At 41.9% G+C, this 12,851-nt stretch overlaps 1 protein-coding gene across 2 annotated transcripts in view; it reads right to left on the bottom strand.

Moving 5' to 3' along the window:
• The window catches only part of dnah5l (dynein, axonemal, heavy chain 5 like), a 493,661-nt gene that overhangs the window by 200,569 nt on the left and 280,241 nt on the right, over positions 1-12,851 (bottom strand). For both annotated transcript variants that reach the window (XM_038797876.1, XM_038797875.1), the window contains exons 53-56: positions 12,359-12,688; positions 9,400-9,606; positions 6,750-6,992; positions 2,934-3,088 (exon numbers count right to left, since the gene is read on the bottom strand). In XM_038797876.1, coding sequence (XP_038653804.1) covers positions 2,934-3,088; positions 6,750-6,992; positions 9,400-9,606; positions 12,359-12,688 — 935 coding nt within the window. The remainder of the gene's footprint in view (positions 1-2,933; positions 3,089-6,749; positions 6,993-9,399; positions 9,607-12,358; positions 12,689-12,851) is intronic.

The following is a 12,851-nucleotide window of genomic DNA, read 5'->3' as shown; positions in this document are numbered from 1 at the left end:
TACCATAATGGCTGCAGGTCTCATGCATTGGCACTAACAATGAAGACAATTATTTGAAGTTGAGTCAACACTACTGTTAACCCTTCGAGGCAATTGAGTACACATAACTCCATGGTGTCTTGAAGATAAAAGTTCATAATCCAATTTTCAGTCGCTTTCAATAAAGAGCTTCACACATCTCTCTGACACTACACTTTAGGCAAATAACTAAAATGAGTCAGCTGGACACCACGTGAATGTGATGCTGGCAAAAGGAGGCAATCAATGAGTGGGAGCTTATGTCAACCTAAGTGGCCACATAGATGCATGTGACAAGCACTTTTAAATAGTGAGACCATTGTCATGAACAACAAATGAATTTACAAAGTTACATGATACAAACAGTGACTGAACATCCGTGAGCCAGAAGTGGTATCAATGTTTCTTAATCTTTCTAACCCTACCATTCCTTGGTGGGCCATCCCAGAAATCCATTGCAACGGTGGAGGCAGCCTGCTGACTGCTGTGCCTTGTTGTCTTTGACTACTTTGGTGGGTTTTCTCTTGAGGACCGTGACCAGAAGAGTTCTGCCCTATTTGAAGTCCCCTGCTGTGGTGCAGGTGGACTCTTCTTGGCCTGTGCAGCTTACACTGAGCGGTTTGGGATCATCTGGACAAGTTCAGAGTCACTTGGGTGGATGGCCTGGGATAGTCCAACTGCTGATCCTCTTCCCTTTGGGTTTCCAAAGGCCTGTGCCTGACCCCTGGAGGTCTCTGAGCTGTGTGACACTTAGAGTGTACAATGCCATAATGAGAGTCTTCACTTGGATTGGATTGGATTGGATTTGTTTATTGTCACGTGTACCGAGGTACAGTGAAAAGTATTTTTCTGCAAGCAGCTCAACAGATCATTCAGTACATGGGGAGAAAAGGGAATTAAACAGAATTCAAGAAAATACATGAGAATACATAATAGGGCAACACAATATATACAATGTAACTACATAAGCATTGGCATCGGATGAAGCATACATGGGTGTAGTGTTAATGAGGTCAGTCCATAAGAGGGTAATTTAGGAGTCTGGTGACAGTGGGGAAGAAGCTGTTTTTGAGTCTGTTCGTGCGTGTTCTCAGACTTCTGAATCTCCTGCCCGATGGAAGAAGTTGGAAAAGTGAGTAAGCCGGGTGGGAGGGATCCTTGATTATGCTGCCTGCTTTCCCCCGGCAGCGGAAGGTGTAGATGGAATCAATGGCTGGGAGGCAGGTTCGTGTGATGGACTGGGTGGTATTCACGACTGTCTGAAGTTCCTTGCGGTCCTGGGCCGAGCAGTTGCCATACCAGGCTGTGATGCAGCCCGATAGGATGCTCTCTATAGTGCATCTGTAAAAGTTGGTAAGGGTTAATGTGGACATGTCGAATTTCCTTAGTTTCCTGAGGAAGTATAGGCGCTGTTGTGCTTTCTTGGTGATAGCGTCGCCGTGGGTGGACCAGGACAGATTTTTGGTGATGTGCACCCCTAGGAATTTGAAACTGCTAACCATCTCCACCTTGGCCCCGTTGATGCTGACAGGGGTGTGTACAGTACTTTGCTTCCTGAAGTCAATGACCAGCTCTTTAGTTTTGCTGGCATTGAGGGAGAGATTGTTGTCGTTACACCACTCCGCTAGGTTCTCTATCTCCCTCCTGTATTCGGACTCGTTATTCGAGATCTGGCCCACTATGGTCGTATCGTCAGCAAACTTGTAGATGGAGTTGGAACCAAGTTTTGCCATGCAGTCGTGTGTGTACAGGGAGTAGAGTAGGGGGCTAAGTACGCAGCCTTGCGGGGCACCGGTATTGAGGACTATTGTGGAGGAGGTGTTGGTGTTCATTCTTACTGACTGTGGTCTGTTGGTCAGAAAGTCAAGGATCCAGTTGCAGAGTGGAGAGCCAAGTCCTAGGTTTTGGAGCTTTGATATGAGCTTGGCTGGGATTATGGTGTTGAAGGCGGAGCTGTAGTCAATAAATAGGAGTCTGAATAAATAGGAGTCTGTTCCTTGTTCCTGTTCCTACACTGGATGGCGTTTCTCTGGCAGTTGCCCACAGAATCAAACTCCTTCGCGACTGCCTGTCAGGCCTGTGAGGTGAAATTGGTGGACGTCCTGGATCAATGCCTGGGAAAAAGAACCTCCAGGTACTACCGGACACCTCTAATTAAAGCCTCCAGTGAGCCATGGCTAAACCTTGATGCACTGTTTTTGTTCCTTGGGCCCATCTCCTGAAGTCACGGCCACACAGTTCAGGTGCCGTGTAAATATGGCTCCAGGAACTTGAGGTGATGATGGGTGCCTGACCGCAATTCAGCAAGCAGCTTGTCTATGCATAATTAATATGGTTTCAAGCGGAAGATCGTGCATGAGAATTTGACCTGTCGATGAGCAGGAAACTTGCTACAAACACCATCCGCCACTGCACTCTCTGAATGTAACATTCTGCTCCGTATTTGTATAACAGATGTGATTCATCTAAAGCAAGATGTAAGTAATGACTCCTTATTTCATATCCTGAACATTTTTATTTAAGTTTCCTTTGTAATATTCTGCTGCATTTACTATTCTGGATTTCCTGATGATCTTCTTCGTTTTCAATGCAGCATGACATGGCCTCAGCATCAATAAGTCTCAGTAGTTATTTGGTTGAAATTCAACATTGCTTTATCACTTTCTCTATTTTAAAACATACTGAGCCAGCTACAAAAGAAATACAACACATCCCCCAGCATTTACTTTCACATCATATATATACTTGCAAAACCATTCTTCAACTACATGTGTTTACATCCATTATCTGGTTCTGAGGCCAAAAGGTGTTAACAGTAAGGATAGAATCTACTCCTGCATCCACTATAGAGTAATAAAAGGAGATAATGTAACAAAGCTAGTGGATTAATCAAACGCACTGCAAAATACTTTTACCTTGTGAGCACAATCTGGAAGCTTTGATATCCTGCAATATAAGAAGCCAGTCGAGTAAGGCTCTGTTTTCCAGATCCACCAACGCCTACCAGCAAAGCATTTCCTTGTGGAGTCCGAATAACGCGGGATATCTTCATTAAATGTATCATGGCATCCTTTTAACAACAAATAATTACATTTGCAAACTCGAGTAAACTAAGTTGACCGTACATGGTCTAAAATGGAAGCTAATAAGAGTCACATCCGAAATACTAATCTAGCACCTGGCAGCAAGATAACGTTGCCAGTTTTTATTTTGCAGATAATACATTTTTACAGCATGTTAATACATTGATGTAAAAAAAAAAGTATAAATACACGTAACACAAACAAAAAGTGTAAATCCTAGCAATGTTAATCTGCTGGGAAAAATGCAGCAGGTCCATCTGAAAAGTGCAGTGACAGATTAACTTGTCTATTGTGAGGCCTTCGTCCTGCATGCTCATTTGTACAATGCCCCATTTAGCTCCAACCCCACCACGATGAACGTGGTTTTAAGCTTCACCAGCGACACAACAATGGAACTGGTCATTTACCTTAAAGGGAAGAACAAGGACAAAAGAATGTGATCACCGAAGCAGCAGGGCTGCTTATCTAGTGTCAGTTTAACAATCGTTATTTAGGACATTAAGGGACTTAATGAAAACCTATTAGTTTCATCAGTGATTGCAAAGATATAAATATTTCCAAGCAAAGAATGTTATTAATTCTTAGCCTCTAGTCTTCACTATAGAGGATACAAGTAACGTCCCAGAAATAGCTGTTAATCAGGAAATAGAAGGGAGGGAGGAACTCAGAGAAATTATAATCACCAGAGAAGTGGTACTGAGCATATTTGTTTTGGCTGCAGGCTGACAAATCCTTGGGTCTGGGTGGACTTCAGACTAGAATCTTAAAAGAAGTGGCTAGTGAGATAGTTAATGTGTTGGTATTAATTTTCCAAAATTCTTTAGATTTGGGAAGGTTCCGTCATAATCTTATTGAATAGCGGAGCAGAGCCGATGGGCCAAATGGCCTACTTCTGCTCCCATGTCTTATGGGCTTATGGTTCCATTGGATAGGTAGGGAGACAGAAAGCAGGAAACTACAGGCCAGATCGCTTAACATCTGTCAGAGGGAAAACTTCCGAAGCTATTATTAAAGATGTAATGGCAGAACACTTATAAAAATTCAAGACAACCAGCCAGAGTCACCATGGATTTCCATAGAATCCCTATGGAATAGAAAGAGGCCGTTCAGCCCATCGCTTCTGCACCAACCCTCTGAAAGAGCACCCAACTAGGCCTACTCCCCCACCCTATCTCTGTAACCCCACCTAACCTGCACATCTTTGGACATTAAGTGGCAATTTAGCATGGCCAATCCACCTAACCTGCACATCTTTGGACATTAAGTGGCAATTTAGCATGGCCAATCCACCAAACCTGCACATCTTTGGACATTAAGTGGCAATTTAGCATGGCCAATCCACCAAACGTGCACATCTTTGGACTGTAGGAGGAAACTTGAGCACCCGGCAGAAACCCATGCAGACACGTGGAGAACGTGCAAATTCCACACAGTCACCCAAGGCCAGAATCGAACCTGGGTCCTTGGCAACAGTGTTATCATGGCACTGTGCCATGGAAATCATGTTTAATCTTATTGGAATTCTTTTAAGGAGTCTTATGTACTATGGATATAGGGAAACCATTGGTGAATTGTACTTCTGTTTCAAGAAGGGATTTTAAAAGGTGCCACACCAAGAGTTATTGCGGAAAATAAAATGTCATGGTGTAGGGGGGTAACTTATTGGATGATTAGAAGAAGATTAACTAGCTAACAGAATTTGATTTGATTTATTGTCACATAGATAGAACAGTACAGCACAGAACAGGCCCTTCGGCCCTCAATGTTGTGCTGAGCCATGATCACCCTACTCAAACCCACGTATCCACCCTATACCCGTAACCCAACAACCCCCCCCCCTTAACCTTACTTTTTTTTTATTAGGACTCTACGGGCAATTTAGCATGGCCAATCCACCTAACCCGCACATCTTTGGACTGTGGGAGGAAACCGGAGCACCCGGAGGAAACCCACGCACACAGGGGGAGGACGTGTAGACTCCACACAGACAGTGACCCAGCCGGGAATCGAACCTGGGACCCTGGAGCTGTGAAGCATTGATGCTAACCACCATGCTACCCTGCTGCCCACTGTACTGAAGTACAGTGAAAAGTATTTTTCTGCGGCCGAGGCTCGTACATAGTAGACACAAGAATAATCAACAGAGGACATTGATAAATGGTACATAGACAAAACAGTGATTGGTTACAGTACGGAACAAGGGGCCAAACAAAGCAAACAAAGTAAATACATGAGCAAGAGCAGCATAGGGTGTTGTGAATAGTGTTCTTACAGGGAACAGATCAGTCTGAGGGGAAGTAGTTGAGGAGTCCTGTAACTGTGGGGAAGAAGCTGTTCCTATGGCTGGATGTGCGAGTCTTCAGACTTCTGTACCTTCTGCCTGATGGAAGGGTCTGGATTAAGGCAAAGCCTGGGTGGGAGGGGTCTCTGATAATGCTGTCTGACTTCCTGAGGCAGCGAGAGGTATATACAGAATCAATGTGGGGGTGGCAAGTTTGTGTGATGCGTTGGGCTGAGTTCACCACAGTCTGCAGTTTCTTGCGATCTTGGACCGAGCAGTTGCCATACCAGGCTATGATGCAGCCGGATAGGATGCTCTCCATCGCACATCTGTAGAAGTTTGTGAGAGTCGCTGCAGACATGACAAATTAAGTTGGCATAAATTGATCTTTTTCTGGGTAGCAGGATGTAACCACTGGGACCAGTGTTGGGGTCTCAATTCGTTACAATTTATATAAATGACTTGGATGAAGGAATCAAAGGTATGGCTTCAAAATTTACTGTTAATACAAAGATAGGAAATTAAACTGTGAAGAGGAGATAAGGAAGCTACAAAGGGATATAGATAGGTTAAGTGAGTGGGCAAAGATCTAGCGAATGGAGTATAATGTGGAAAAATGTGAAATTGTCCATTTTATAGAAAGACTAAAAAATAAACTTATCCAAATGGTAAGAAATTATAGATCTCTGAGATTCAGAAGGATCTGGGTGTCCTAGCACATAAATCACAAAAGGCTAATATGCAAGTACAGCAAGCAATTAAGAAAGTGAAGAGAATGTTATTATTTATTGTGGGAGGAATTCATTCTAAAAGTAGGGAGGTTATGCTTCAGTCATGGGTGGGACCACATCTCTACTAATGCCAGGAATGGGTGGGTTGCATTATGAGGAATAGTTGTATTCTGGTGTTTAGAAGAGTAAGAGGTGGCTTAATTTAAATCTTTAAGATCCTGAGGGGTCTTGACTGGGAGGATGTGGAGAGGATGCTTCCTCTTGCGGGAGAATCCAGAACGAGGGGTCACTGTTTAAAAATAAGGGTCACTCATTTAAGACAGAGGTGAGGAGGATAGGGTTCTTTTTCTCTGGAGGGATGTGAGTCTCTGGAACTCTCTTCCACAAAAGACAGTAGAGGCAGAGTTTTTAAATATTTTTAAGGCAGAGGTAGATAGATCCTTGGTTAACAAGGGGGTGGAAGGTCATTGAAGGTAGGCAGGTTGAGGTTACAATCAGATCAGCCATGATCTTATTGAATGGTGGAACAAGTTTGAAGGGCCAAGTGGCCTACTCCTGCTCCTAATTCGTATGTTAGTCATTGGTTATATCAGACATCCACAATTTGCATCACTAAAGAAAATATGATACAAGTACCTTGAAGAACACCAAATCCATATTTGCACCTCTGATGGCTTCATTATACTGCTCCATATATATTTGAAGACGCCCAGCCAACAGATCAAATGAAGGAATTGGTTCATAAATTTTAGGAGCTTCCAATTCCATATCATCTGGCTCATCCCCTGTGGGCTCCGGAGCATCACGTAAAAAATCAACAAAGAACGCTTCTTGCTGAATATTTGCAAAAATATCATCCCCGTGATCCTCAAGGGTGGTCTATATGGGAACAGGATAGATTAATAATCTGATTTCAAAAATGGATCAGAAATTAAAATTGCACCAGGAGAAGCTCTGTGCATGAGTCCTAGCTGGCATGTGACATGAACCAAGTCTGATTTTGAGCCTCACTTAAATGTTGTCAATGAATTCTGGTCATAAGAAGAAACCCTCCTTCACCTTACTGGGTGGGGAAATTGACTCCTGCTACACCTCTCTAGCTTATGATGGGAGGAGTGGCAACCAGTGGTGCGAGTAGGCGGAGGTTGGGTGGTATGGGTAGGGGCTAGGTACTCAAATGCAACAGCAACGGGCAAGAGAATCTTTCTTAAACTTGGGCCCACAAATGGAAAGACTGAAAAATTCCTTAGCTTCTTTCTGGGCGACATTAATTGGAATTTTTAGGGTTGCTGGGTGGTTAGAACATAGAACATAGAACAGTACAGCACAGAACAGGCCCTTCGGCCCTCAATGTTGTGCCGAGCCATGATCACCCTACTCAAACCCACGTATCCACCCTACACCCTATACCCGTAACCCAACAACCCCCCCCTTAACCTTACTTTTATTAGGACACTACGGGCAATTTAGCATGGCCAATCCACCTAACCCGCACATCTTTGGACTGTGGGAGGAAACCGGAGCACCCGGAGGAAACCCACGCACACAGGGGGAGGACGTGCAGACTCCACACAGAGAGTGACCCAACTGGGAATCGAACCTGGGACCCTGGAGCTGTGAAGTATTTATGCTAACCACCATGCTACCCTCAACAGTTGCTCAACACTAACAAAGAGTTGGATCACACAGTACAAGCTCTATGAATTTGCACCTGAATTTTGCATTTAGAGTCCTATACCTGTCATAGAACCCTAATTTGCATGTGTAAGGAAATTATATAAGATGGGTGCAAGTGTGGCATATCATACAACAAAACTCAAAGATCTTTTGCTGACTTTACAGCAAGAGAGTGATGAATTGAATTTCTTCCCCATTAATTTATGCTTGTTTTGATTGTGTCATTAATGCTTTGCAAACTCTTGAACATAGTTACCGGATAACATTCTACCACCCCCACATTGTTAACACCCTGTCTACATTGTAGGAATGTAGCACACTGGTTAAATACAATTTTCTTTCCTGGCCCTTGTAAGCTTTTAAATATGGATTTAATACCAATTCCCTACATTTTATGAATTAGTGAGAAATTAACAGAAACAGACTAATGTGATGTCAAGCAACAATGTTCAGCTAAAATGAACATGAAAGATTCAACCAAAATACCAAGGTAAATGCTTTGCTAATTGGAAATGCTTGGTGGGAGACAAATGACATCAAACCCAATCGAGCACTCAAGACTGCAAAACCATATTTCAGTGTAAAGCCCAAAAATAAAACATTGCACCTGATTGCTTCAGAGTGTGGTTCTGATCTCTTACCTCAACAACAATTAAGCAAAATATGTAAATATTTCTTAATATGAACACATCTTTGTGGCACATGGGTTGCAAAGATTTAAAAACATAATAGTTATTCTAAATTGTACAAATGGTCACTAAATTTTAAATAAATTTACAGAAATAGGAAAATAAGAAAGACAAATATATTTTCAGATATTTTTAGCAACAAACTACGATTGTAAATTCAGTAAAATCTAAACATTTCATATCTGCAGAATATTTAGTTCAGATATTTTGGCTGGTACTTTTATATTGGAATAAGGTGAGCACAGTAAGAAGCCTTACAACACCAGGTTAAAGTCCAACAGCTTTGTTTCAAACACTAGCTTTCGGAGCACTGCTCCTTCCTCAGGAGAATGAAGAGATATGTTCCAGAAACATATATGTAGACAAAGTCAAAGATGCGAGACAATGCTTAGAATGCGAGCATTTGCAGGTAATTAAATCTTTACAGATCCAGAGATAGGGGTAACCCCAGGTTAAAGAGGTGACTCCTATCTCTGCATCTGTAAAGATTTAATTACCTGAAAATGCTCGCATTCTAAGCATTGTCTGGCATCTTTGACTTTGTCTATATATATGTTTCTGGAACATACTTCTTCATTCACCTGAGGAAGGAGCAGTGCTTCCGAAATCTAGTGTTTGAAACAAAGCTGTTGGACTTTAACCTGGTGTTGTAAGACTTCTTACTGTGCTCACCCCAGTCCAACGCCGGCATCTCCACATCATGGAATAAGGTGAGCATTGTTGCTTATATGTTCATTTTAATTCTCTTAAATACACCACACACTGAAATATATATCCTTCACTAATAAAGGACTTATCTAAAATGGCACATTTATCACAGAGTGCTTATATTCCACCTAATAGTGTTTACAAGTGTTGCAACTTTTGCTTCAAAAACTCTTTTGAGGCAGATTGGATTGGTAGAAAAAATATTGTTTAACCTTTTTCAGTGTACTCTCAAACCAGTCTTTGTCCTGCTGATTGGTAAATCTATCTGCAACAACACGAGTGCATTCATGCAGAAATAGTGGCACCAACACGTCCGGAGACTGGCAAATTTCAGACGTGACAGTTAGGACTCCCTGCCAAATACGACTAAGGTCACGGAGGTTAAAAATATAATGAAATTTGGCTGGAGTGGGCAGCATCTGTAAAACAAAATTTTGGGGGCAAAAGTTATATTAAAAAATGACCAAAAACCGAGGATACAAAGTGAGATCAGTGAACTCGTTAATCTGTTCCATCGCTGAAGACCTGCTAGCTCACAAGTAGTAACATGTGTCCCTCCTTAGCATGCTTTCCCTTTGGCCATCACTGTCTTTTCTTCAGGGTGCATTTTCCATAGTTTCACTCTTCATGCTGTTCCTTCTCTTGAAGTTTTACAAGTTGCCTATCGATAATGACCACTCTAGAAATGAATGGATGAGGCCCTGCAGAGAAAGACACTTTGGAATATTGTTCTGAATTTGCACCAGTGGCAGGAACTCTAGACCACTGACAGTACAAACTGGAAAATCACAAGCAGTTTGACTGCTACTTTCCAATATGTCTTGGGGGTGGGTGAAGTTCCCTGGTGCCGATACAAACTAAAAAAAAAAGCCCTTAATGCCATCAAATTGCATTCTCAGAAGAGTCAGGTTGGAAGTTTGTTTACTGGATTTGAAACAATTCCAATTTTCCAGCTGTGCTGACCTGTATATCTGATTTGTTGAACTGCATTCCATGTAAGTAAATGTTATGTAGTATAACAATAATACATCTGGGGCAAGATTGGATGTGGTGGAAAAGCAGAAGGATTTTGGAACTCCAACTCACAAGGCATTAAAAGCAATATCTCAAGTTGATAAGGCCAATTAAGATAAAACTAATGTAATACTAGGTTTTATGGCAAGAGGTAGATACTCTAAAGATTGAGATGTAATAGTGAATCTAAGTAATATCTTAAAATACCACAGCTGGAGTACTGTGGGCTCCGTAACGCAGGGAGGGTAATGAATCAAGGATGGCAGGGCAGCACAGATTCATAAGATTGTTGCCTTATAAGAGAAATATTGAATATAAAGAAAGGCTTGAAAAAATAAGGCTTCCCTTGTTAGAACATTGGCGATTAAGGAATGGTTTGATTAAAGTGTTCAAAATGATGATAGATGCTCATTGGAGAAAAATAGGTGGGGGTCCTGCTTTAAGTGAAATCAGGAGATTGTAGCCTGGATGCTGGTTATACACAGTTCAATGTCCACAAAGATTAATTTGTACAATCACAAATGTTAAGTTTACCATGAAACAGGGTTGCAGATAAAATTGTTTCTTTTTTAAAAATCGCTTATTGTCACAAGTAGGCTTCAGTGAAGTTACTGTGAAAAGCCTTAGTTGCCACATTTCAGCGCCTGTTCAGAGAGGCCAATACGGGAATTGAACCCACGCTGCCGGCATTGTTCTGCATGACAAGCCAGCTGTTTAGCCCACTGTGCTAAATCAACCCTTTCTTCATTCCATTGAAATTTATTATTTAATCTGTTTAAAGATAGCAACTTGGAACAGTATTGCGGCTGTTGAAAATGGGTTTATCATCAATATTAAGCTTTTTAATCAGGGTGCCTGTCCAGCACTTGGAGGTAATCTGATTTAATGAGGCAGTTCTACTGAAAGGGTTCTTAAACCCATCATTAATATGCACGTTTGGCTGACAGCCAAAACAAATAAAAGGATTCTTTCATTGGGGCTTCCGTTTTGACGGCTGGGGAGAACTGCTGATTTTGCTGATTGATCTTTAAGGGGTTATAAGAAGGTATTCTTTCTTTGATCTCTTCTGTCAATGTTTATTTGCACAAGATTAAGAGATGTTAAGGAATGAAGTTTTACTGACAGTTTAAAGCTCTGTCTGATTGACATTTTTACAGAGTTGTGGAACAGCAGTTTTTTTCCCCCAAGAAGTTTGTGAATGGGTGTTTTTGCCATGAAATTCTGGAGAGGCCATTGATACTATATGGCTTATTGGTCCTGTACATAGTGTATACTGGTGAATGGGTATGGAAAGGCTATGAGTTAGTGTAAGTTGACATGGAGGATATGAGGAGCCATGGTTGATGGGTGGGGGCATGAGTTGGCATGGGTCTTTAAGGGGCTATGAGGTGGGTGGGGAACTATGAGGGACCATGTATGGTGGGTAGGGCGCATGAGTTAGCAAGGAAGTGGTATGAGGGGTGGGTGGGGGATGGGAGGGGCGAGGGCCCGAGGGACTAACAGTCTTCAATATATCTGGGGCAAAATCCTAGAGAACTGGACTGGCCTTATATAGCCAGTCCAGCTTAGCAACCAGCCATCCCCATGGCTGCCTACATTCTGTTTCCTGGGTCAGAAGGCCCAATTCTACCCTGTACCCACCCCTGCCCCAGAGCAAAGGTTGTGACATTTAGGAGACTTTCTATCGAGGCAAGAAATATCTCAACTCAAGCTATCCACCTAAGTGGCAAAGATGTAGCCCATTGTGTCCATTCCCCTACTCATCACTCTGTACATTTATATCATTAGTGGTGTCAGAACTTTGAGCTTACATGGCCCTATGCATTCTGGAATTCACTCTTTAAATGTTTTAGCCTTTGTCCAGCTATAAAAAAATTCTTTGAAAACCATCTCTTGACTCTGTCTAATCTCTCCCTGGTTCACTTGGTGTCAATTTTCCTTGCACCTACTGAGGTTGTAAAGCACTTTCGACATTTCCTTAGACAAATGATGCTCGATGAAATATCCCTCATGTCACTCCTGTTTCTATTGCTTCCTCGTTGTACTCCTTATTTTTTCTCTCCCAATTGTCAGCCTTAACCACTTGATTTATATTTAGCTCCTTATATACACCATTCTAATATGTACTGCATGATGTTGGTATTTAATTTAACGTACCTTAATCTTGGTAGCCTGCCACAATTTGCGAGTGGTTGACACTATAGCTGAGGCTAGCTTGCAAACTTCTGCAGGAAAACCACGCTGCTCACAAAAATAGCCACTTGCAATAGTTCTGAAGATTTTATCGATGGATGCATTTGATGGTAATGTACAGTTATAAATTACAAACTGCCTTTTGAGACGTTGAGGGATGTCATTTCTGCCACCACCAGGATGAATCATAGCAGCGACAAACTGTACATCAACAATGTTGGTGAACTCGCCAGGTTTCTCAAGATTGTAGAAACCCTTCTGTTCCATCAGCTGTCGGACAATCTCATTCGTTACCTGTTTAATAAGCAGACATTTACCTTATGGAGGTTTTGTGCAAACTGCTGAATAGAATGCCTTTGCAAAATTTCTTTTTTGCTTAAGGATTTTGTGTCAACTTTCCTTTTAAAAGTAAATTACTTTGCGCACAAAATAAATTTAGTTTAATTGCTTCAATGAC

Source organism: Scyliorhinus canicula, chromosome 5 (assembly GCF_902713615.1).
Source record: "Scyliorhinus canicula chromosome 5, sScyCan1.1, whole genome shotgun sequence".
Taxonomy (NCBI): domain Eukaryota; kingdom Metazoa; phylum Chordata; class Chondrichthyes; order Carcharhiniformes; family Scyliorhinidae; genus Scyliorhinus; species Scyliorhinus canicula.
The sequence above is the reverse complement of the archived record's forward strand: the minus strand, read 5'-3'. Positions and strand labels throughout refer to the sequence as shown.